At 47.6% G+C, this 23,743-nt stretch overlaps 2 protein-coding genes across 9 annotated transcripts in view; one reads left to right on the top strand and one right to left on the bottom strand.

Moving 5' to 3' along the window:
- Positions 1 to 5,356, top strand: part of MAP3K14 (mitogen-activated protein kinase kinase kinase 14) — a 48,945-nt gene extending 43,589 nt beyond the window's left edge. Inside the window, exons 15-16 of the mRNA XM_083582664.1 lie at positions 34 to 134; positions 1,723 to 5,356. Coding sequence (XP_083438790.1) covers positions 34 to 134; positions 1,723 to 1,887 — 266 coding nt within the window. The 3' untranslated portion in view covers positions 1,888 to 5,356. The remainder of the gene's footprint in view (positions 1 to 33; positions 135 to 1,722) is intronic.
- Positions 5,357 to 6,379: 1,023 nt separating this feature from the next.
- Positions 6,380 to 23,743, bottom strand: part of FMNL1 (formin like 1) — a 118,080-nt gene continuing 100,716 nt past the window's right edge. For 5 of the 8 annotated variants that reach the window (XM_083582490.1, XM_083582492.1, XM_083582493.1 and 2 more), the window contains 9 exons: positions 21,338 to 21,572; positions 20,593 to 20,661; positions 20,105 to 20,185; positions 19,397 to 19,526; positions 18,522 to 18,685; positions 17,500 to 17,601; positions 15,477 to 15,575; positions 12,932 to 13,055; positions 6,380 to 9,050 (listed from right to left, as the gene is read on the bottom strand). In XM_083582490.1, the coding sequence (XP_083438616.1) occupies positions 8,947 to 9,050; positions 12,932 to 13,055; positions 15,477 to 15,575; positions 17,500 to 17,601; positions 18,522 to 18,685; positions 19,397 to 19,526; positions 20,105 to 20,185; positions 20,593 to 20,661; positions 21,338 to 21,572 (1,108 nt within the window). In that variant the 3' untranslated portion in view covers positions 6,380 to 8,946. Of the gene's footprint in view, positions 9,051 to 10,097; positions 10,203 to 12,931; positions 13,056 to 15,476; positions 15,576 to 17,499; positions 17,602 to 18,521; positions 18,686 to 19,396; positions 19,527 to 20,104; positions 20,186 to 20,592; positions 20,662 to 21,337; positions 21,573 to 23,743 lie in introns of all 8 variants that reach the window. The other 3 variants (XM_083582491.1, XM_083582496.1, XR_014540986.1) reach the window with 2 other exon arrangements.

Genomic DNA, 23,743 nt, shown 5'->3' with positions numbered 1-23,743 from the left:
GTAAATGCTTAGCTCTCTATTTCTGCCTTCCAGGAGTGAAAATTGAGATCCGCTTGCTCAGCGGGGAGAGTCTCCACATCCGAGAGTTTCATGGCGCCAAGGTGGGAGATGTAGCCATTGGAATCAGCAGCCAGGTGAGTTCTGCCCTGGTGGACCTCTCTCCTTTTGGGAGTGCGAAGTACTGCAAAATGAGGCTACAGTGGTACCTTAGTTCTCAAGCTTAATCCGTTCCGGAAGTCCGTTCCAAAACCAAAGTGTTCCCAAACCAAGGCGCGCTTTCCCATAGAAAGTAATGCAAAACTGATCAATCTGTTCCAGACTTCTAAAAACAACCCCTAAAACAGCAATTTAACATGAATTTTACTGTCTAACGAGACCATTGATCCATAAAATGAAATCAGTAATCAATGTACTGCACTATAAAATGAATAAGGCAGTCTTGTAGATGATAAAAATTAAAATTATTTTTTTTTCCTTATCTGTGCTGATGATAGTCATTGTTTGGATGGGGGGCTTTTATCCATTTCCTCAGTCAGTCAGTAGCTGAACTGGGTTCTACCCAGTCACAAAAACAAATTAACCGAGAAAGCCACAAAAATGCAAAATAAATAGCAAAAACAAAAGCGGCAAACTTAATCCGTTCCGGAGGTCTGTTTGACTTCCGAAATGTTCGAAAACCAAGGCGCAGCTTCTGATTGGTGCAGGTGTCCCAGAAACAATAGCCAAAAGCCGCATCGGATGTTCGGCTTCCGAAAAATGTTCGAAAACTGGAACACTTACTTCTGGGTTTTCGGCATTTGAGTACCAAGTTGAGAACCAAGGTACCACTGTATTTGGGAATGTCATCTTAATCCTTCTTCGCCTTGCAAGATATCTTCTGGAGAAGAAAAGGCTAAAGATTAAACCCTGCACAAATCCAGAGTGGAATCCCTAACACGGTTGGGTGGCACTTTGTATGCCTCCTTCCAGCAACTCCTGCAGCCCAGCTGATGCCAGACATTGCTTTCCTTTCCTTTGGACCTCGTCAGCAAGGCTGAGTCTTGTCATCACCCAGGACCTCCATACACACTGCCCAGGTTTGCGCCCCAGGGAGGTTGCTTCAGTGCTGCTAGCGCAGTGGTCTGGCTCCACCCCTGGAGGCACACTCAATTGTCTCGAGGCAGAAATCAACATGGCCACTTTGCTCTTACTGAACTCTGCTGTGGGCCCAGAAATACGCATGCAATGAATTTTTTGCCCATTCCCCTTTAAATGCATGTGATATGACTTCGTTTCTTCCTCTGTCAACTAGAAATAAAAGTGCAGTTATGATACAATACAATAATCTTTATTGTCATTGTCCCATGCAGAACAACAAAATTGAAAAAATCTACATCAGACATTCAAAAACCAACAAGCCTGCTATCCCAGCCTGGTTAGCCCCCTAAAAACTACGATACCCCATAATTAAATACAATATACTCCCATTGAGACTACCTTACACTGCCTTTAAAACCAAAATTGCATTTGGATAGAAACTGTTTCTCAGGCGGCTAGTCCTAGTCTTTATAACCCTGTACCTTCTTCCAGAAGGCAGAAGCTGAAAGAGATCATTTCCGGGGTGCGCACTATCCTGCGCTATCTCTGCAGCTTTCTTATGAGACCTGGAAGCGTAGATTTGATCCAGTTGTTGTGAAGTCGGACCCCTTCACCTTTTTGTGTGTGTGTGTTCTGCTTTCACAGATACCGGCCTCTGCTTTCAGCTTCTTCACCAAGGAAGGCCAGCCCGTCTGCTGCGACATGGAGATCCCTGATTTGGGCATCGAGCTTCAGTGCACCCTTGCTCCTGACAGCAGCTGTGGCTGGAGCTGGAGGGTCAAACATGGCCAGCTAGAGAAGAAGCCTTAAGGGATGTTGTCTCTCCCCACGACACTCCTGTGATACCCCCATGGAGCCAGATGTGGTATCTGCAGATAGCTGAGTGCTGAATATTGTTGGTGGTTGTAGGTTATAGTTTTGGTTCCTCTCTGCTTCTTTACTGCACCCAGCCCTTGTGTGCAGCCAGGTTTATGGGCTGGGTGGCAGAAAAAACTGAATTATTGTGTCTGCGTTTATGAAACTGACCCAGAAGACTAGGATGAACCTGATCTGCTGGGTTGCGGGAAGGCGGTGAATTTCTTAACCCAACCGCCTTCTATGAATCCCAAAGAAAATGGGAAGTTCTGATTTGCCCAGTGGGGCTTAGTTAAGTTCCCCAAACCCAGCAATGGGCTTAGAGGTGGGGAACCTCCTTGGAGACAAAGCACATCAGGTCACCCTGGCCAACTCACTTTCTCATCATCGTTCGACGCGGCACACTTGTTGCCGTGCAAAAACCGTTGCCCTGAGCAGCTTGGAGGAATGTAGTCAGCAACACATATCTGATTCGCTTGGGAACTTCCTCAGCGAAACTGGTAGCATGCTGCACCTTCTGAGAAAGCTCAGAAATCGGTGCTGGAAGATTCGTCGTATTAAATTTCAGTTGCATGGCGATTTTCCTAACTATGCAGTGGACAGCCAGCTTTGGTTTTGCGCACCATCCAGTGCCTATGGCAGCCCACCAGTGCTTTGATGATAAGAGCACCTGCTCTTGCTGCCTGCCTTGTGTGGCCAAAAACCTCAAAGGCCTTAATATGCCTGAGCCCTGTTTGGCTTGGTGAATCGCTACTTGGCCAAATTTTGGTGAGCTTAAAATTTCCAGGGGGGGGTTCTTGCAGAAGTCCAGGCATCAAATTTCTCCAATATACCATAGTGCCCCTTTTGGGGTGTTTGAGGGGAGTTTTCTGTGCTTGGCGTCAAAACGCAACCAGCCTTGCATTCCATCTCATGGAGAAATGCGTGACAGGGTGGGAAATCACTCAAGTGTGTCTCAGTTTGTTCATATAATCCAGGCCTATGTTGTTTGTAACCCACCAAACCCAATACACCTTGGCAGACATGTACCGTAGCCAAACAGTTGCTTTGTAGGTTTTTGCAGCCCCTGGACAGGCAGCAAGAAGTAGGAAGTTTGATTTTTTTTTGGCTTGGTGGGTCACCAATTGGGGGAGCCTGATATGCATCCCTTCATAGATATGTTTTCAGCTACACCCCCCATTGGTGATTAGTGATGACTGACACAGACATCTCAAGTGGAGCTCCTTACGTTTTAGGCTTTGGTTCCATTTTCTTTTTCTGCCCTAGAGAGAACTGCATGTGTCTTAACAGAGCCAGGGCTATGCATGCTTACTCAGATATAGCCCCGCTGCAGTCAGTGGGACTTTACACCGAACTAATTGCGTACATAGGATTGCAGCCTTAGAAATCCAAACTCTATACCAGAAGAGTTTTAGGCAAAATGTAAGCTTGAAATAAAGCAAGCAAATCAGTACAATATATATGATTTTTTTAATATAAAAAAAATCTGTGTGCATATTGGCACGGTTGACCTTGTAGAGTTTGGAGTGGCCTTATTCTGTGCCAAGTGATGTGGGTAAATGAATGACAGTGACTAGATGAGGAACTTCATTAGGAGGGAAGTGGTACGTCCTCTTTCCTTGTTGGGTACAAGGATGTCCTGCTGTGACAAAGCCTTGCATGAAGCTTACTAAGCTTTGAATCTGAACCCACTTCCTTGCTGAGCTTCCTGTCTGGAATACTAATGCTGCCTACAAAATGAAGGCTGGCTAATCTCAACCCTACAGCCATGGCGCTGCAGGGATTTGAGACTAGAAGGCAGCCATTCTGGGACAGCTTTGGCCATTCTCAGGTGGCATAAAATGGTTTGGTTTTTTCTTTTTTTTTCGGAGCTAAGGTTATTCTATCCCGTTTGGGTTGATTCTGCTGTCAGGCAAGGAAGCTGCCTCTTTCTAAACTCTCTGAAGTAGGGTAGAAAAAAAAGAAGAGGTGTGTTTTTAAAAAGGAAGGACATCATAGGGCATCTTCATCGTTTTCCAAATCACCTGCTGCCCTAGAAGAGCTTCCTTTTCTCAAACCTCCCTTGGTGTACACGTGCCAAGAGGAAATATTTTACAATAAGACACTTTAAAGGCCAACATCATTTCAGTTCAGCCTTTGTCATGGTGTGCGTGGCAGCCAGGACAAAAGCATAAATTGCCATCAAGGCTGCGGTAAAGTCAGCAAACCAAGGTTTACGGCGTTATTTTTACAGGAAAACGAACAGAACTGGTACAGGCGCCACCTGGTGTGTAGAAGAGGCACTGTGTAAGCTTAGAAGGGAAAAGGCTGGGCAAAAGGAGTGTGTTTTTGGTTGCTACCAAGTTAAATAGCGGGGAATTCACCATTTAGAAAAGGAAACTGGGGCAGGGAGGCCTACACTCCTAGCTCCATTAATAATCTCTTTGTCCCATTGCTCTTCTCTGCAGCACATTAGACCTACATCCTGCAAGCCTTGTTCAGTTCTTGCATGCAGCTGCTGAAAGAGGGAGACAGGACAGGTTATCTACCGGCTTTTTGAGAGGCAAATGTTCTTGCTCCCCATTTAGATTGGAGCTCTTGTGCACTTAGTGGTCTCCACTAGCCCTGTGGCTTTATAGCCACCCATGGTCCTTCTAGTCTATACCATTTACTGCAGGAAGACCTTCTGGAGCATAAGTGGGGAACTTGCAGCCCTCTAGATATTTTGGGAAATATTCCATCCTCCAGTGCTAGCCCCTGGGCTTCTGAGTGCTGTAGTTCAGCAATACAATCAGCACCATGGAAGCCTAGAGTGGGTAATATGAAAGCACTGGTGCTTTGCCTTGCTTTCATTCATTCATTCATTCATTCATTCATTCATTCATTCATTCATTTCATATGTACCCTTTCCACTTGCTCTGCAAGTTTGCTTTAGGAAATGATCATTTTTGTCAGAGGGTTGGCTGGCTGGCTGTGCTGTACTTTGATTTCAGAAGTTTGAACTGCGAGCTGAATAGCTGTGTTTTGCTCTGCAAGAACAAGACTCTGCTTTGTCTGCCCTTGATTTTGAAAAGACAAAAGTATTTTGTGTGTGTAGGGGGGTGGTTCCTCAATTTGAAGGGGTGGGGAAAGTCCTAGGATATGATCGCAGCCAGACTCCTCTAGACTCTTTGGTTCTTGTAAATCCAAGGGCTCCAGTGCAGGGAATGTCAGTTCCACTCAAATTGTTGACATCAGTGGGACAAAATAGTTTTTAAGATGGGCACATGCTTGCTTTTCTTTGGATTCAAATCAGTTCTGCCAGTTGCCAGACCTATGCAATACTAACAGTGGCCTAAATCTGTTGTTACCTTATTTTGCCTTTCTGTGGTGTTCCAGAACACCATGATAATGTATGTATTGCTGTTGTGGAAATGAAGCAAAATTACGCCTTTTGGGGCAGCAACTGACTTTTGTTGCGTTTTATTTTATTGAACAGTGTTGTGTGTTGCTGCTCTGCTCTTGGGCAATTCTTGGTTTGGAGTGAGGTTGGTCTTAATGCTTCAGGTTTGTGGGTCCCGTGTCCCAGCCATTCCCCGTGTCCCAAAGCAGTGCATGCCAAGTTGTTTCACCAAGTTTCTCAACAGGCGTGGGATACACGATGGCAGCTATTCTGCTGCCACTTAACTTACCCATCCATGCAGAGTCCGGCGAGAGTCACAAATGATATATGTGCAAGTCTGTGTGTATTCCTCCCCTCCCACCCACCGCCCAAATTAAAATGTCCATTGAGTCCATCCAGCATGCTAAATTAATTAGCTGGATTTCTATTAGAAAGACTATAAAACAGGGCACGATATAGACACCCCCTATTGTTCGTTCTCTAGCACCTAATAAGTATATGTATAATTGTGTTGTGTTGCAGTGTGACAAAAAGAGATTTCACTTTTGAAATACTGTGCATAGAAAATATTGTAATGTGAATACCCTCAGCCAACTGTGTATATCTAGGCACCGCTGCACTGCTCCCTGCCCTGAATTTTGGATGGAGATACAGTTGTACCTTGGATCCCGAACACCCTGCAAACTGAACATTTTGGCTCCCGAATGCTGCAAACTGGGAAGTGAGTGTTCTGGTTTGCAAACATTCTTTGGAACCCAAACGTCCGACGCGGTTTCTGATTGGCTGCAGGAGCTTCCTGCAGCCAATCAGAAGGCATGCTTTGGTTTCCGAACGTTTTGGAAATTGAACGGACTTCTGGAACGATTTCCGTTCAGCTTCCAAAGTACAACTGTACTGAGAATCTGCAGTCACAAGGGGTGCAAGCAAGGGCATTCCACTGCTGTGGGCAAATTGATTTCTTAGCGGACCTTGCAGCAGAGGCAGCCTTGCTTGGGGTGGGAGGTGGGGGCTTAAAAATTGGAGTGTACCTTATGGCGTTCTTTGCCCTCCAGCAGACTGCCGGCACTCTCTTTGAACACAGGCACCTTTCGCATCTTTAGAATACATTTATTATTTGCTCTCATGGTTAACTCGCTTTGGATTAAATGCAATTCACATAACCATATATAAAAATAATGTATACAAATAGCAATCATACAGGGGCGTTTTGGTCCTCCCCTCCATGATTCAAGGCATTTCTAAAAACAATAGGTTGCACATTCAATTCTTTTCCTAATATCCCCTTCTCCCGCTTCTCCCCCCGCCCACCCGCCCCCAAAAGTGTGTGATGAAACAATGTCCAAGGTTTCTGTTCTGAGTGTATATGCTGTGATTGTTTTTCTTTTCTTTAAGCTGCTTTTAAGGTTACAGGAGAAAGCAAATGTTAGCCTAAGTCTAAACCGGGAGTTTCTAAGCGGGTGTGCAGCTCGAAGGCTAAAGCCGGATGAGCAGATGAAGAATAGGGTGTTGACTTTTGCATGACTTTTAAAGAAATTGTTCCTTTCCAGCTGAGACAGAACAGGGGGGCTGTTAGGTATGCAGGTCAACACCCGCTGCTGTGTGCATTTATTGCTGCAAAGCTTGCATGCTGGGGTGAACAGGGTGGGAATGCAGCTCTTTGCCTACCAACGTCCTCTGTAGGCAGAATCCGTCCCAGGGGGCATGGATTTGTGCTGGGGTGGATGGGATGGGCTTTATCTCTTTTGGAGTTTTCACAATCTCCTCTCCCCACCCCCAGAAAAGAAAAAAGGGCATGAGCTGTAAAGAGCAAGGGGGAGAGCAGATGCTCAACTTGCAAGTGCCTTTGTCCCCTGGGAACCCACAGAGAACAGAGCTGCCGAAAGACATTACATCCTGGGTCTGTTAGGATCGCCCCCTTGCTTCAAAGCAAGGTGAGCTTACCCCTTGGTCTGCCTTTGTAAGCAAAGTGGCTCCATGATGCAGAGTCCTTCAGACAACCTGACCCTCGGGGCAGAAATCTTACCCCATCTACAAATTCATTTGCTGCTTAGATTCCTTGGGGGGTGGGCGGGGAGAGAAACCACCCCATTGTGCTCTTGGAAATTATAGCGGGTATCACCTGATTGACCTAATTACCTCTACTTTTAGTTCTGGGGGGGCGGGGGGAGACTAGAACCCAGGGCACAGGTTGGAGAAAGAGCACCGGTGGAAAACCCCGCAGAAATGGCGACACCACGTGGCAAGAAAAAGAAAAGCAACTCGCTCCCCCGTTTTGATTGTCACGAAGCCTCTGAGCTTCTCTGCATCAGAGCGTGTTGGTTTCAAAAATGCCAAAGTGCCGCCTGTGCCAAATACTTAAATCCTGAGAGACTGTTCCACGGACCGCAACTGCTTCCTAGGGATGGTCGTTGTGCTAGAGTAAGAAGCCGAAATTATATTAATAACTTTAACCAAACATTATACTTAGGAAGATTTACGTCTCCTGCTTAGAGCCCAGTCTCCTTTCCTCCTTAGCGGCTGGGCACTTCCCATCTTACGGCGTGCACGAGGGGAGTGACTTCAGGTGGTGGTGAGGAGCCTTGGTGGAAGGAAGGACAACTCTGGTTGCTTACGTGCACTGATCAAACTCTCGTCTTGTTGCCCTCGTGAAAATAGGGAGGGCAGCAGAGACTCCTGGGTCATCTATAACCACAACAGCCTTGGTAAGGGCTTAAGACACCACTCCCAGGCATCCTCAGCCAGGCCTGTGCCAGCCGAAATGTTGCAAAGGGAGAAAACTACACAGGCTGTTAGCCCTCTCTACAGCACAAACCTGAAGTGCTGCCTGCCGTTTGCGTCCTACAAGGCCAAGGCGGTCGTGGCACCTGCCCACGGAGGTTTAAAAAGTGCTGGAGCTGTTTTGTACAGGGTGCTTGCTGCCCCACCCCACCCCCGGCAAAGTCCTTGTGGACCCCCTCGTTGCACCACTTCAATGGCTTAAATGATCCTGAGGTTACACATTCCTGGGCAAGTAACCTTCCTACAAGCGTACGACTACTCGCTCGGATCAAACAGCACCGTTCATGTCAGATGGGAGAAAACTGGCCTGCGAACACTGGCTGTCTTCTCCAGGCCGGAGGAGGAAGTGGAGGATTAAAGCAGACTGAAATGGCCCAGCTGGATGAGGCGGGGGGGGGGAGGGAGGGACCAGGGCAAGCTGGGAGGAGGAATCGAGACCCTGTCGGTTCCGCTTCCTCTCTCCAGAGGGAGTCTGCAGTCGCAAACATTCCAGGCTGTGGAAGGTGCTCGTTCTTGGCTTGGTGTTGCATTGGCTGGACTCGCCTTCCAGAACCACCTGCTGTCCTAGTTGGCAGAGCAGCCCCTGCCATAGTTCCACCTTAGGGCCGTCCGACGTGGCCGAGAAAACGAAGTTCAAAACGAAGCAGCGTAGATCCCCGTGGGCAGGAGAATTGGCAGGGTTTTTGTGCGCATAAGCCCACAAATGGCTTTAAAAGCGGAGGAGGAGAAGGAAAGGGATCACCCTGCCCTGAGTTTTTGTCGTTCCTTGGTGTGAGGAGCTTTTGGTCCAAGCCCGTCGGCCAGGAACCCCCCCAGTCCTTGCCTCGCGCCCCCAAACCAAGGCTTGGCTAGCTTGCTGTTCTCATTCGGGGCTGTCACAGCGAGATGTCAGCAGTCACCTGCAGCGTCTGCCCCACGGCCCGTTTCCTGGCGCTGTGCCGACCGGTGTCCCCTCGCCGGTACGGCTGGTTGCGCAGGCCTGCCACGAGAAAAAACAAAATGCCTAGTTAATTGTTTCGGGCGCATGCATTCAGACCTGCTTGGCTATTCGATTTGCCCTGGGCTGGTTTCTCCCTAAAACTTCTGCAATGCAGAACGTGCAGCTGTGTGTTCCCCTCCCCTGACTTTTACATTGAAATACAACCTCGGAGGCGACCACCGAGAGGAGTAGAGCGAACTTGCTTAACTCTTTCCCCATCCTCCTTCTCAAAATTGCTTTCTTCCCTGCTCCCCACAACTGCTTTTCCCACCGACTGGAAAAAATTGACTGCCCCAATTTGAGCGTTCGGTACATTCTTGGCACCCCCTCCTCTGTGCCTGATGGCAGCCTTCAAGGCTGCTTTTCATTCAAAAACTAGGGAAAGGAAGGAAACACTCTGCTGTATGCAGTGTGATCTTCCGTTTTCTTACTTAAAATTGGAGACGCATCTCACTTTCAGACCTAAAAGGTTTACTGCCCTGAGAAGCCTGAAGTCCATATCGTGATAACTGCATTTCAGAAATTTGACCTGGCAATGCATTGTGAAATCATGGTGTGTGGCTATGCAAAAATCACGATGTGTGGGGGGAAAACATTGAGCCAGTCAATGCTTCTCTCAATTCCTGCAGCTCCTGCTAACTCTGCTGGCTCAGCAATCCCCTGCCTCATGCAGGGGGCAGCGAATTGCAAGGGCAGGTGCCGGCAAAAATCACGGTGCAGGAAAAACCGTGAAGCCAGCCAATGCCTCTATATCGCTTCATCCTTATTTCAGACACCGTGATATATCAGTCTATTGCGATGTTTAGCTGGTTGTATATCACATTGTTGAAAACCATATATCACCCAGCCCTAACACTGATTGTATGCACACACACACAGCTTGAACTCCCTCATGTATTCACTCAAATGCCTGGCTAGATGCTTCAGCAATTGCAGGACTCATCCCAGCACTGGAAGGAGATGTTTTGGGGTGCCACCTTTACCTGCCGCGCTCCCCACCCCTCGGCTACATAAATCCACCCTTGTGCCTTTGATGCAGCACGTTACCTAGAGCCACAAGCTACAGTGGGCTCTCTTCATTGAAACTGGCGTCGCAGAAGAGGCGAGAAGAGCGCTTGCCCGTCCGAGCAGTGAAAGGAACGGTCTTCAGTGCTAAGTAAAGAATAGTACCGGAGGGAAAGGCAAGGAGATTAAGAAGAGGAAGAGAGACAAAGGGCAAGTAAAGCAGGCAAGTAAAAGTCCCAAAGCAAGCAAGAAGGTGGTCTCTAAAAAGAGGCGCCGAGCCTCTAAACGGCATCTCTGCATTCCACAGAAGTTCATATCTGTCACGGCTTCTCTCTAAATAATCCTGGAAATTGAAGTTCATTGAGAGCACTAACAAATCTCTGTTGGAGGTTCGACAACCTGCCCTACCCCTCTGCCCTGTCTACAAAACTTCTCCACCCCTGCAGTTCTGTTCTGCCAGTTTAAGTCTGTGGTGTAGATGCACCCTTTGAGAATCTTTGGGCAGGAAAAAAAAGACATGAGTGCACTTAGAAAGAGTGCCAGGCCCTGCAGCGATTAGTACAAGCAGACAAGCTGGTTTGCACAAAGAGCAGAAAGGCCTAAGGAGGGTATAACAACAGGTGAGTGGGACTCCATGAAACAGGCAAAAAGCAGCAGCAACAGCAGCAGAAAACCTCCCTTACAGCCCCACCTAGTTTTGCGGGTGATGTGTGTTTGTGTGGTGTGTCTGGGCATTGGCAAAATGGGGAAAAGCCTCAGAAGTCGCTTGTCTCTCAGCTTAACCGACTTCACAGGGTTTTGCTGTGGGAATTGGATGGGAATGGGAGAGAAAAGAACTGTGTATCCACCGCCTTGAGCAATCTGGAGAAAAGGTGGGATACAAATGTGATAAACAAGCAGGTGGGTTGGGGAGAAGAAAAATTAAGGATGCCCACTAATGGCCAACTGCTCAGAGAGCCCAGATCTGAAACGATGGAAATTAAATGTGTAGCCCAGGCACACAGGCCGGTTAGAACTGTACACTGGCAAATATTTGCTCCAAAAAAAGGCATGGTGTGGTCTCAGCCAAATAAGGGCTGGGGTGTGTGTGTGTGTGTGCTCAGCAGAGCGCCCTTGGACCACGCAGTAAAGCCTGTGATTGCCTCTTATCCTTACCCAGATATGGTCTGGGGCTCCATGCAAGATCTCGTCTCATGGAGTTGTAATGATCAGGAGAATGGTGATGAAGCAGCCCAGAACTACACGGGGGGAACTTGTCAATGAACTCAGGGCAGCTGGGACCATAGGTAAAGGTAAAGGGACCCCTGACCATTAGGTCCAGTCGTGGCCGACTCTGGGGTTGCGGCGCTCATCTCGCTTTATTGGCCGAGGGAGCCGGCGTACAGCTTCCAGGTCATGCGGCCAGCATGACTAAGCCACTTCTGGTGAACCAGAACAGCACATGGAAACGCCGTTTACCTTCCCGCTGGAGCGGTACCTGTTTTATCTACTTGCACTTTGACGTGCTTTCGAACTGCTAGGTTGGCAGGAGCAGGGACCGAGCAACGGGAGCTCACCCGTCGTGGGGATTTGAACCGCCGACCTTCCGATCGGCAAGTCCTAGGCTCTGTGGTTTAACCCACGGCGCCACCCACATCCCTCAGCTGGGACCATAGTCACCATGAAACCAGTTGGTAACACACTATGCTGTGAAGGACTGAGATCTTGCAGAGCCTGCAAGGTCCCCTTGCTCAAGACAGCACATGTCTGCAGTTTGCCAATGCACATCTGAATGACCCAGAGGAGAACTGGGTGAAAGTGTTGTGGTCAGATGAGACCAAAATCGAGCTCTTTGGCATCAACTCAACTCGTCGTGTTTGGAGGAGGAGGAATGCTGCTTACGACCCCAAGAACACCATCCCCACCGTCAAACATGGAGGGGGATATATTATGCTTGGGGGTGGTTTTCTGCTAAGGGGACAGGACACCTTCACCGCATCGAAGGGACGATAGACGGGACCATGTTTCGTCAAATCTTGGGTGAGCACCTCCTTCCCTCAGCCAGGGCACTGAAAATGGGTTGAGGATGGGTATTCCAGCATGACAATGACCCAAAACACACGGCCCGGCAACAAAGGAGTGGCTCAAGAAGAAGCACATTAAGGTCCTGGAGTGGCCTAGCCGGTCTCCAGACCTTAATCCCATTGAAAATCTGTGGAGGGAGCTGAAGGTTCAAGTAGCTACACATCAGCCTCGAAATCTTACTGACTTGGAGAGGATCTGCAAAGAGGAGCAGGACAAAATACCTCCTGAGATGTGTGCAAACCTGGTGGCCACCTACAAGAAACGTCTGACCTCTGTAATTGCCAACAAGGGTTTTTGCCATCAAGTACTAAGTCATCTTTTGCAAAGGGGTCAAATCCTTATTTCACGCATTATAATGCCCATCAATCTCTGACTTTTGTCTTCTGGGTTTCTGGGGGTTTTCCCTGTTGTTATTCTGTCTCTCACAGCTACAATAAACCTACCATTACAATTATGGACTGGTCATTTCTTCGTCAGAGGGCAAACGGGCAAATTTAGCAGGGGATCAAATACTTTCCCCCCCTCACTGTAGAATCGTAGAGTGGGTCACTCTAGCACAACCCCCTCAAATGCAGGAATCTGTTTGCCCAACGTGGGGCTCTTAACCCATGACCCTGAGGTTAAGAGTTTCACGCTTTACCAACCAAGTCACCCCAAATTGCACAGCTCAGAAGTCCCTGGGAAGTTGCTTCCCTCGGGCGCCACGATTCCACGCAGCTCCCACTTTGCCCGGCCCATCGCCGGCCCTCCGCGGAGGATCTGCCAAGACTTCAAAGCCCGCTGGTAAAACAAGCGGCCTCCTTCCTCCTCACCTGTAATAATGTCCTCAATGGCTCCATCTTTCTCCTCGTAAATGAGGGGCTCCTTCACCAGCTGCTTCTTCTTCAGCTCAGAAATGAGGTCCATCTGCTGCCGCTTGGCCTTGTGGGTGGGAGACTGCCAAGAGAGAGAAGCGGTTGCTGTGGTTACGCAAGTACCAAGAGAAGACGATATTTCTCTTCGCAGGACCGGCCTACCCATCAGGCAGCTGTCCAAGGTACTAGATATAGGGGGGGAAACCAGTTTGCTGCTTGTCGCTGCCGAATACCATCCATTGTTCGATTTTGTAAATTGTTTTTTACCCAGTCTGTTCCCAGGGGCTTAAGGCAGCAGATTTTTTTTATTTTTGCTGCAATATATATTTTAATTCAAAGTGAATATTGACAGCAATACACCATAAATTATTACTTTGACACTTGCCAAAATAAGTCACCTGGAAAACCTGCTTTTTGTGACAAAGTACAGAAGGCTTGGTCACATTTAAATCGCTGAGAAATACTATCGCAAACTGTAGGAAACATTACATCCATAAAGTTTCCCCCCAGTCCTCTTATTGTAATATTGCACACTGCAAATGCTACATGGCAAACTAGCGTAGCACAGGAATCGAGAACAAAAAAGCCACAAGTCTGCAAACAATTGTGAAACGGTATTAAAAAGTACAAAAAACCCTACAACAAATATGAGCCAGAAAATATATCAAATCCTCCGTTAAACAGTAAAATTAATAATAATAATAATAATAATAATAATAATAATAATAATAATAATAATTTTATTATTTATACCCCCCTGGGTGGCTTACAGCACATAAAAAATGGTAAAACATTAGACATTAACAATTTCCCCATACAGGGTTGCCTTCAGATGTCTTCTAAAAGTCAGATAGTTGTTCATTCCCTTGACATCTGATGGGATATAAAATTCTTACTAGTTTTTTTCCTGAAGGGGCACTTTGAGGAAGGGGGGGGGATTCAAAATGCTGGTTTTGACCCTTAAAACGGCTCAGGACTGCAATACCTGAAGGACCGCCTCTTTCCATATGAACCTGCCCGGACCCCGAAATCATCTTCTGAGGCCCTTCTTCGTGTGCCTCCTCCTCAAGAGGTGCAGAGGGTGGCAACACGAGAACGGGCTTTCTTTGCAGTCTGTGGAATGCTCTCCCCAAGGTGCCTTCACTATACACCTTTAGGCGCTAGGCAAAAACGATCCTTTTTAACCAGGCCTTTGGTTGATCTGATTGACATCCTATGCCCTTTAAAATGTGTGTGTGTGTTTTGTGTGGTGGTGGGGCTATCGGGTTGATTTTTAAAATTTTTATTCTGTATTTTGTGGTTTTATATCTTGATTTTATTCTGTGAACTGCCCTGAGACCTCCAGGTATAGGGCGGCATATAAATTCAATAAATAATAATAACTCCACTCTAAAACAGATTGTCAGTGGGTCTCTTCATACACCACTCTCAGCTTTACACCGTGGAAGCTGCTCCATTGGACTGAAAGGGGTACTGACCCTCTGACCTCATGGCTGCCCTAAGCCAGACCCCATTTGCCTGCCTGCCTGCCTGATTGGGGGAGGGGGAGCGCTGGGGTCTAAACCACGGAGCCTCTTGTGCTTGCCGATCAGAAGGTTGGCGGTTCGAATCCCCGCAACAGGGTGAGCTCCCGTTGCTCTGTCCCAGCTCCTGCCAACCTAGCAGTTCAAAAGCACGCCAGTGCAAGTAGATAAATAGGTACCGCTGTGGCAGGAAGGTAAACGGCGTTTCTGTGGGCTCTGGTCTCCATCATGGTGTCCCGTTGCGCCAGAAGCAGTTTAGTCATGCTGGCCACATGACCCAGAAAGCTGTCTGTGGACAAACGCCGGCTCCCTCGGCCTGAAAGCGAGATGAGCGCCGCAACCCCATAGCTGCCTTTGACTGGACTTAACTGTCCAGGGGTCCTTGACCTTTACTTTACGATCAGTCCAGGGAGTAGCACTGTCTACCAGCTTCTCTGTCTCAGTGCTGCCCTTGTGGATCTTGAAAAGGTGGATGAGGACAGATCTAGAAGAGTTGGCTCTGGAGCCAGCTACTGGTGGACTCCCTCCTGCAAATGGGCACCAGTCACCCAACTACCATATTTTCGACAAACAAGCTAGACGTTTTCCCTGCAATCCACACCTGTGGTTGCAAGGATGCACTTCAGAAGAGCAAGATGCCGTATCAGAGAAGCTTGGGAGCCAAATGGGAATCGGATACATCTGTACGTCTGCCGCTGTTGCCCAGCGCTCTGACTAGCAAAGTCAATGCTTCTTTTAAAAAATATATTTTACCCCCCTCTCCTCCTCTAAAGGCCAAAAGCTGTTTCTGACAACAGAACAAGTTATATGAATCCTGCGAGCAGAAAGGGTTTTTGGCTGAGTTTAGATTTGGTCCCCAACACAAAATCCAATGGCTGAATACAGTCCGGTGGGAATTCCAGAACTCTCTTCATTTTGAGAAAAAGCAGGATGAAGGGAGACATGGTTTTGGAAAGGTGTTCCAACATGTTAACACCTACCTTTGGAGCTGCCTTTTCTTCCTGGTCGGGGGAGTTCACCTCTTCCACTTTGGCCGCTGCTTCCTGCTTCTTCCACAACTGGATATCTTCTTCCGCTTTCTTGTTTCGGGGCAGGGAGAGAGAAAAATAAGCTTCACTTAGCAATCGCAGGTACATCACTGGATGGCGACAGGGCTCACAAACACGTCGCATCACAGAGTTACCAGATTTGCAAGCCCACCTTTCTGGAGAACAGAGTTTTAAAACTCATCACACACATTCCCCCAGCTCTCATTGCCAGGATACAAAAAACTGTTCAGGTCTCAGGCTGGCTAAACTGCTTCACTTTCCCCCAGCAGAGATACTCAACATACTGCGGTTTCTGTAAGCTCCATGATCCTTGAGCTTTCCAAAAATATTTCTTTCTTTCTTTCTTAGTTTACAAACTAATGATATCTTTCTGCATACTTAAGAGAGGCCTTCACCTCTGCAAGAACCACCACCTTATTTTGGGTGGTCCTGCTTTGCTTCCACAATCTGAAACAGTTAAACTATGTCCTTTATTACATGACCTATAATAAAGATGGGGACAGATGGGGATGTAGAAAACCTTTTTGCTAATTCAGCCGTTGTCGTTCCAGCCCTACAACTGCCCACTGGGGCCACCAATGGTTCTCATTTGTAGGCGGGGGGTGGGGAATTTTCCCCCAAGGGGAGCCTTGCCTATCCTTGCCTCCCTGTAGCAACATCAACAAGAGCTAGTCACTTTTTCTATTAAAGTTATTCGTATCAAATGCTATCTAGGAAACGGGATATAAAAACTAGGGAGAAGTTCTCCTTTCTCCAGCTCAGTGGTTCTCAAAGGGTGTGCATGCCACACTGGTGTGGATTGAGATTCAAGGACAATAAAACATTTTAACATTTCAGTGTCGTATAGTCTAGCATCAATATAATTTTTAATTACAGAAAACGGAAAGATAACTTTTCAAAATGCAAGCATCAAGTAACACTTTGAGCTCACAACTCTCACTGAGTTTGTACGCATACTTAAGGTACATATGCAAGAGGCTCACTTATAATTTTATTTTTGGGAATGATTTATGTTCTTATGTAGCTGCATTGTTCTATACTTCCTGGATGTCCCATGATCATACAGTGGTACCTCTGGTTAAGAACTTAATTCATTCTGGAGGTCCGTTCTTAACCTGAAACTGTTCTTAACCTGAGGTACCGCTTTAGCTAATGGGGCCTCCCACTGCCGCTGTGCCGCCACCGTGTGATTTCTGTTCTTATCCTGAAGTAAAGTTCTTAATCCGAGGTACTATTTCTGGGTTAGCGGAATCTGTAACCTGAAGCGTCTGTAACCCGAGGTACCACTGTATTTCGCTTCACATTGGGCCAAATATTCCTGCATTGCAGGGGGTTGGTGCCCCTTCCAACTCTACAATACTATGATTCTACTACAATTATAAAGTAGTTGTGTTCTACGTCATAAATCTACCACTGCTAGGAGCTCTTTGTTTTTTCTTATAAATGAAAAAATCGGTGTGGTGTGAGCAATTTTTTATTTGGAAAGAGTGGCCCAGAGAAAGAAGCTTGAGAACGACTACTCTAGGTCAATCCAGTAATTCTTAACAACAACAACAACAATTTATACCCCGCCCATTTGGCTGGGTTTCCCCAGCCACTCTGGGCAGCTCCCAACAGAATATTAAAAACACGATAAAATATCAAACATTAAAAACTTCTCTAAACTAAACTATTTCAGTAAACTAAACTATTTGGAAGACAGTGGCCTCGTGTGTGTGGCCTACCACTGCAACACATTTTATTGACCCTGTAAATACTACAATAATCCTCAACTCTTAGCATTCACATAACATGATTTAAGAATTCAAAGTTCCCCTGTCTGCGTTATGTTGGCAATCTTTACAAAAGTTGGTTGGTATTTAGAATCTTCCCAATGCAAATAAATATGGGACTCAAGGAGTGTGGCTCACAGTCAGTAAACAGGCTGCACCCAAACTAAAGGCAAGAGTCTTACCTTGTATGCCTTGACGAAGCGCACAAAGGTGGGAAAGAACATTGTAGGAGGGGTAGTCTTGGGGTTTTCTCCGAAATACTCCACTGTCGACTCGTAGGCTTCCTGTAGAGAAAGAAAGAAAAAACCCCACAGAGTCACAACCCTCAATCTTGGGGCGGCGGCTGTGTCAGCAGCGACACATTGCCTCAAATTTGTTTCTTTTATTTATTGGCTGCCCCATGAAATGAGCCTCTTCTCTTTGGAAACCCTTGGATGATGTCAGCTTTGACATCAAGGTGTGTGGGCTTCATTTTTATTGGCAAAAATGGCAAAGAGCCTTGCGGCGCCTTAAAAACAACATGTACGCACACACAATGGAATAAGCTTTCAAGGAGTTTGATGCATCCACACACAGACAAACATCCACACTGGTGTGGAGAGGAAATGGGGAAAAGGTGGAGTTAAATGCCAACGCAATATATATATAATCTTGGGCAATTCAATGAGAGCTTAAAGGTAAAGGTAAAGGGACCCCTGACTATTAGGTCCAGTCGTGGCCGACTCTGGGGTTGCGGCGCTCATCTCACTTTATTGGCCAAGGGAGCCGGCGTACAGCTTCCGGGTCATGTGGCCAGCGTGACTAAGCCGCTTCTGGCAAACCAGAGCAGCACACGGAAATGCTGTTTACCTTCCCGCTGGAGTGGTGCCTATTTAGCTACTTGCACTTTGATGTGCTTTCGAACTTGTAGGTTGGCAGGAGGAGCGACCGAGCAACGGGAGCTCACCCTGTTGCGGGGATTCGAACCGCTGACCTTTTGATCGACAAGCCCTAGGCTCTGTGGTCTAACCCACAGCGCCACCTGCAACCCTCTAACCCCTATACCACTGCCCGAAAACTGAGTGGTCCTCAAGAGCTGCTGGCAAGCTCTTTTTTTTTAAGGCTCAAATCTCCCCTTGTTTTGAGTTGCCACGATAGTTGCCATGACATCCCCTTCTGAACTAAGACCGCCTCTCTTCCTCCTCCTCCTCCTCCTCCTCCTCACCTGTGCAGTTTTGCCATCGGCCTGGAGCTTCTCCATCACCTCTGTGTTCGCCTTGAGGAAGTCCTTGAGCACAGCGCTGTCATCCTGGCGCATGAACTCTTTGCGCGTGAGCTCCATGCCCTTCTGTAGGCCCCGCACATCTTGGAGCACACTGTCCAGGGATACTGTGAGAGCCAAGAGAGAAGGAAGTGTGAGGCGAAGCAGGTCCAATCGAGCTGCCGTGGCTCCAATTAACACTTCTACCTAGGGGGAACTTCAGAATGCAGTGGTACCTCAGGTTAAGTACTTAATTCATTCCGGAGGTCTGTTCTTAACCTGAAACTGTTCTTAACCTGAAGCACCACTTTAGCTAATGGGGCCTCCTGCCGCACCGCTGGAGCACGATTTCTGTTCTCTCTTTTTTTTTAAAAAAAAAAAATTTTAATTAAATTTTCCATTATAACAATCCAATCAAATCACATTAAGTATTTCAAATTATACAAATACATATATTGTTCAAATATTCTGCCAAATTATAATTTTTTTGTTGGGGCTTCCCATGCTTCAAGTTCAGTGGGGTTCTAATCATCTTATGTTTCTACTGCCTTGAGTTTCCAATAGTTCCTTCTTTAAATCTTCCCGTTGTTATCCTTCCTTACGATTTCTGTTCTCACCCTGAAGCAAAGTTCTTAACCTGAAGCACTATTTCTGGGTTAGCGGAGTCTGTAACCTGAAGCGTATGTAACCTGAAGGGTATGTAACCTGCGGTACCACTGTATGTATTTTTAAGGGTATTATTATCCCCTCTGGCACATTCCCATGGCCAAAGGGAGGGAGCTGCACCCCATCCTTCGCTGTAAATTTCTCCCCTTGCCCAGAACCCTCTGGCTCAGCACCTGCTGCTGCTTTTTCCAGGAAGTGCAGGTCATTGGCGAAGTTTGTGAGGTCGGAGTATTTCTCCTGGATCACCCGCACGATGTAATGAAGCAGCGTCTGCTTCCGGTCTGTGGATTTCATATCCAGGAGCTACAGAGAGAAACGGGTCAGAATGGGGGTTGGGTGAGGGAGCCAATCTCCAATATTTCACAAAAACCACCTGGTATTTCTCTTGCTAGTACAGTCGTACCTTGGAAGCCGAACGGAATCTGTTCTGGAAGTCCGTTCGACTTCCAAAACGTTCGGAAACCAAAGCGCAGCTTCTGATTGGCTGCCTTCAGATATACTGGGCCGAGGCTGTTTGGGGCTTTCAAGGTCAGCACCAACACTTTGAATTGTGCTCGGAAACATACTGGGAGCCAATGTAGGTCTTTCAGGACTGGTGTTACATGGTCTTGGCGGCCACTCCCAGTCACCAGTCACTGCATTCTGGATCCGTCTTGCTTGCACCCAACCTGTGGCTAACACCGATCCATAGTTTGAGAATGATTTGCCACTGAATCCCGATCCCAACCCCACAGTGGTTTTCTGGAATGTTCTAGCAAACACAGAGGTCCACTACAATCTCGCACCACACCAGTGTGAACCCTCAAGCTGACCCCTTGCCATAACGTGCTCCCCGAAGAGGGTGCCAAGTCTTCCATGCTTCCCCAACCCACGTCACTTACCGCGTCAAGGCTCTGCAAGCGGAACCCATAGGCCGCTCCCCGCTTGCTGCTATTCAGGTAGTTCCCAAACGCCAGGACAATCTATGAGAGACAACCAATCAATCCAAACCAGTCATGGACGGCTGGGGACACTTGTTTGGATCTACGAATCCCATTTCCATGCAAACAGAACTGCCCACCGTGAGAGGAGACTGCCTGTTGAGTATTTGCATGAGACACTGTTCTGGGCTTACCTGCTTCCGAAATTAACAGAGCGCTCTCATAGCAGCAACTCAGACGGAAACACATTGGATGAGCTCCTGTGAGGGCACCTCACTCTAAAAGCCAGCCTTTTCCAATAATTTGTGTCCATACTTGCCATCGGAGGGTGGGGATGTGTCTCAGCTCTCAGAATTTTAGGATGTCACCAATTTAACGCTTTGGGTTTGACTTGTGGGCTCGCTTCTTTGTGACTGAGCAAACCCGCCCTTATTTTTAAGGAACCTCACCTCCAAAATCTGGCGCAGTTTGGTAGAAGCCTTGAGTGACATCGAAGCAGCGATGATGGAATTGAGTTGCTGTGGATGGGGAAGAACGAAGGCATAATCAGTTCCCCTGCTTTGTCTGACGCCTTCCCCTGCACCAGCTCTATAGCCACTTTAGTGGAGCTAACTCAAAATGTGGAAAGTGAACTTTTTATTACAAGCCCTGAAGATGCCAAACGTCTGAAAATTCAGATTTATTCAATATTATGGAGTCAAACGTTAAGATTTTGGTAGGAAGGGGGTAAATGAGCTCAGAAAGTGGCAGAACAGAAAGCACAGAGAAACCCTAACCCTAACCTTAATGGGGACAGAAGGGGTGTGTGACCTTAAGTGTGACCTTAATTGGGAACACCGACATTCAGCTTAGGTGCTTTCTTTTGTCCTTCACTGTGTTTATTAAAGAAACTAACTGGTAAGAATTCCGTTTCATTTGATCTGCTTATTTATGGCCATGGGGAAGCAAGCTGATTCCCTGAAGCCTGACACAGGCTTTCTGCCCCAGCTAAGAAGCCAAGAACCGTATTTTCATCTTGAAAACAGGCTTGCTATACCATACCAAAAAGAAAGGTGTTGCAAAAATGCAAGCAGCAATTTGTTGCATCATCTTTTATGTCCTTTCTGCACAGCTGTCCGGACTGTACCTGCAAAGGTGCCCCTGCTGTTGCCCCCCACCCTAGTTGTCCCCTGGCTGCCTATTCCACTCCCTTACGGGTAGAAGGAGCTGGACGGTGTCTCCAAAGTTGCCCAGGAAGGTCATGATGTTCATGCGTTCTGCCAGGCGAGGGATCTTGCTGAATTTAATCATGAACTGGTCCTCATCCGAAAGCTCGTCCAGCGGCCGCTGCTCCTTCTCGTACTTGCGAATCACCGTCAGCTCGTATTCCGTGGGGATGAAGCGCATCAACAACTCCAGGAAGTCAAGGCTGAGGGACTGCAGGTCGTATCTGAATGGGAGCAAAGCAAAGGCTCAGATTCATTGGCTGGGTAACAACAGAAGACCACCGGAGCTGGCTTAAGACATGTTGGTACCAGAGGTGAACCGCAAAATGGCACCTCCCCTCTCCGCCAGGGCAGAAAGGGTGAGTGAAGATCTTCATCACGAACAAGGAGGGAATAAAGATCTGCTGCCCCTGTGGATCTTGCCGCCTGAGGCAGTTGCCTCACCTTGCCCAACGGGTGTGCTGGCCCTGAGGACTACGGTTCCTTCTTAAGAACATGGGGCAAAGGGAGGAGTGTTTCCTTACAGCCATTTACTCTGATCGTAGGTAACGAAGTGGGACCAGCTGCCTGGTTCTCCATTCCCCAAAGAGGAAACCAACGGCAGCTTTTAATATTTAAGCAGTACCGCAAAGGCTATTGACAGAACTCAAATGAGCCACTTTATCATGATGGCAGAACAGAAAATTGGGTCTGGGATTCAAGCAGCACACACACAAAAAAGCTCGCCTTGTGAGGGCAGCCATTTGTGGATAGATCCGAACCTAGCTGCTCAGTCAATACTACAATGCTTGGGGGAAAAGCCACAGTTCAATGTCAGAGCCCAGCATTTTTATGTCCCAGGTTCAGTTCCTGGTATCTCCAATTAAAAGGATCTCAGAAAGCAGAGCCAGGAAAGATCAGAAGCCATGCTGACCGACCCCTCTGACCCTAGAGGCTGCATCTAATCATCATGCTCAATAGCCAATGATATCCTTTGTGGATTTGTCTAATCTCCTATTAAAGACATCTAAATCGTTGGTCATTACCACATCTTGTGGCAGGGAAGCCCATTGTTTAACTATGATAATGAGGGATGCAATCTTGCCCGGCTTCAAGTTGGCTGGCTCTTTACAAAGGGTCATAAATAGCTCAAGGCCACTGACACACCACAAGTATGTCAGTGGGTAATACAGTAGCCCAGGACAGCTTTATGTTCCCTGAATTTGTCTGACTGTCTTCTAAAGCCATCCCAAGTTGGTGGCCAACACTCATTCCTTTGAGTTTCAACATCATAGACAGCCAGGAAGGCCTAGGTAAAAAAAAGGTACAGGACCCTGGACAGTTCAGTCAAAGGTGACTCATCTCGCTTTCAGGCCGAGGGAGCCAGCCTTTGTCCACAGACAGCTTTCCGAGTCATGTGGGCAAAATGACAAAACTGCTTCTGGCACAACAGAACACCATGACGGAAACCAGAGCGCACGGAAATGCCGTTTACCTTCCTGCCACACCTGTACCTATTTATCTACTTGCACTGGCATGCTTTCAAACTGTTAGGTTGGCAGGAGCTGGGACAGAACAACGGGAGGAGCTCACTCCGTTGCGGGGATTTGAACCGCCGACTTTCTAATCAGCAAGCCCAAAAGGCTCAGTGGTTTAGAGCATTGCCTGCCTTTCTCTACTGGTCCCAATTGCTTCTCATTCTGGGCAACTAATTGCCTGGGAGTCATCTATAAACCCTTCCAGGTCACCTTTCTAGGTCACGAATTGTGGGGCATTTGGATCTTGCACAAGTTCACTGCCTGTTTCCCAAACTTGCCTTTCCCCCTGCTATTGAACAGCCTCTGTGGCACTTGTGCAAATACTACATAGGAAGCTGCCTTATACAGAGTCAGACCACAGCATCCATGTAGCTCACATCTGTCTACATCAGGATTTCCCCAAACTCCTTTTGACTACAATCCCCATCATCCCTGACCCCTGGTCCTGCTAGCTAGGGATGGTGGGAGTTGTAGTCCAACAACAGCTGAAGACCCAAGTTTGGGAAACACTGGTCTACCTTGACCGGCAAGAGCTCTCGAGGGTTTTTTTAGACAGTCTTCCCCAGCCCTACCCAGGGATGCTGAGGATTTGAAGCTGGGACCTTCTGCATGTGCCGCAGATGGTCTGCCACTCTGCTGTGGCCCTTTCTCCTTGCTCTTAAGAACGTACAGAGAACACATAGCTGCCTTGCTGCTTCATCTAGACTAGGGACAGCAAAAGCATGGCTTATCAGTGAGATGGGTTCCTGCTTACTGTAAAGGTAAAGGGACCCCTGACCATTAGGTCCAGTCGCGGACGACTCTGGGGTTGTGGCGCTCATCTCGCTTTATTGACCGAGGGAGCCGGCGTGCAGCTTCTGGGTCATGTGGCCGGCATG

Source organism: Podarcis filfolensis (assembly GCF_964270895.1).
Source record: "Podarcis filfolensis genome assembly, chromosome: 13".
NCBI lineage: Eukaryota > Metazoa > Chordata > Lepidosauria > Squamata > Lacertidae > Podarcis > Podarcis filfolensis.
This window is presented reverse-complemented; position numbering and strand designations above follow the sequence as displayed.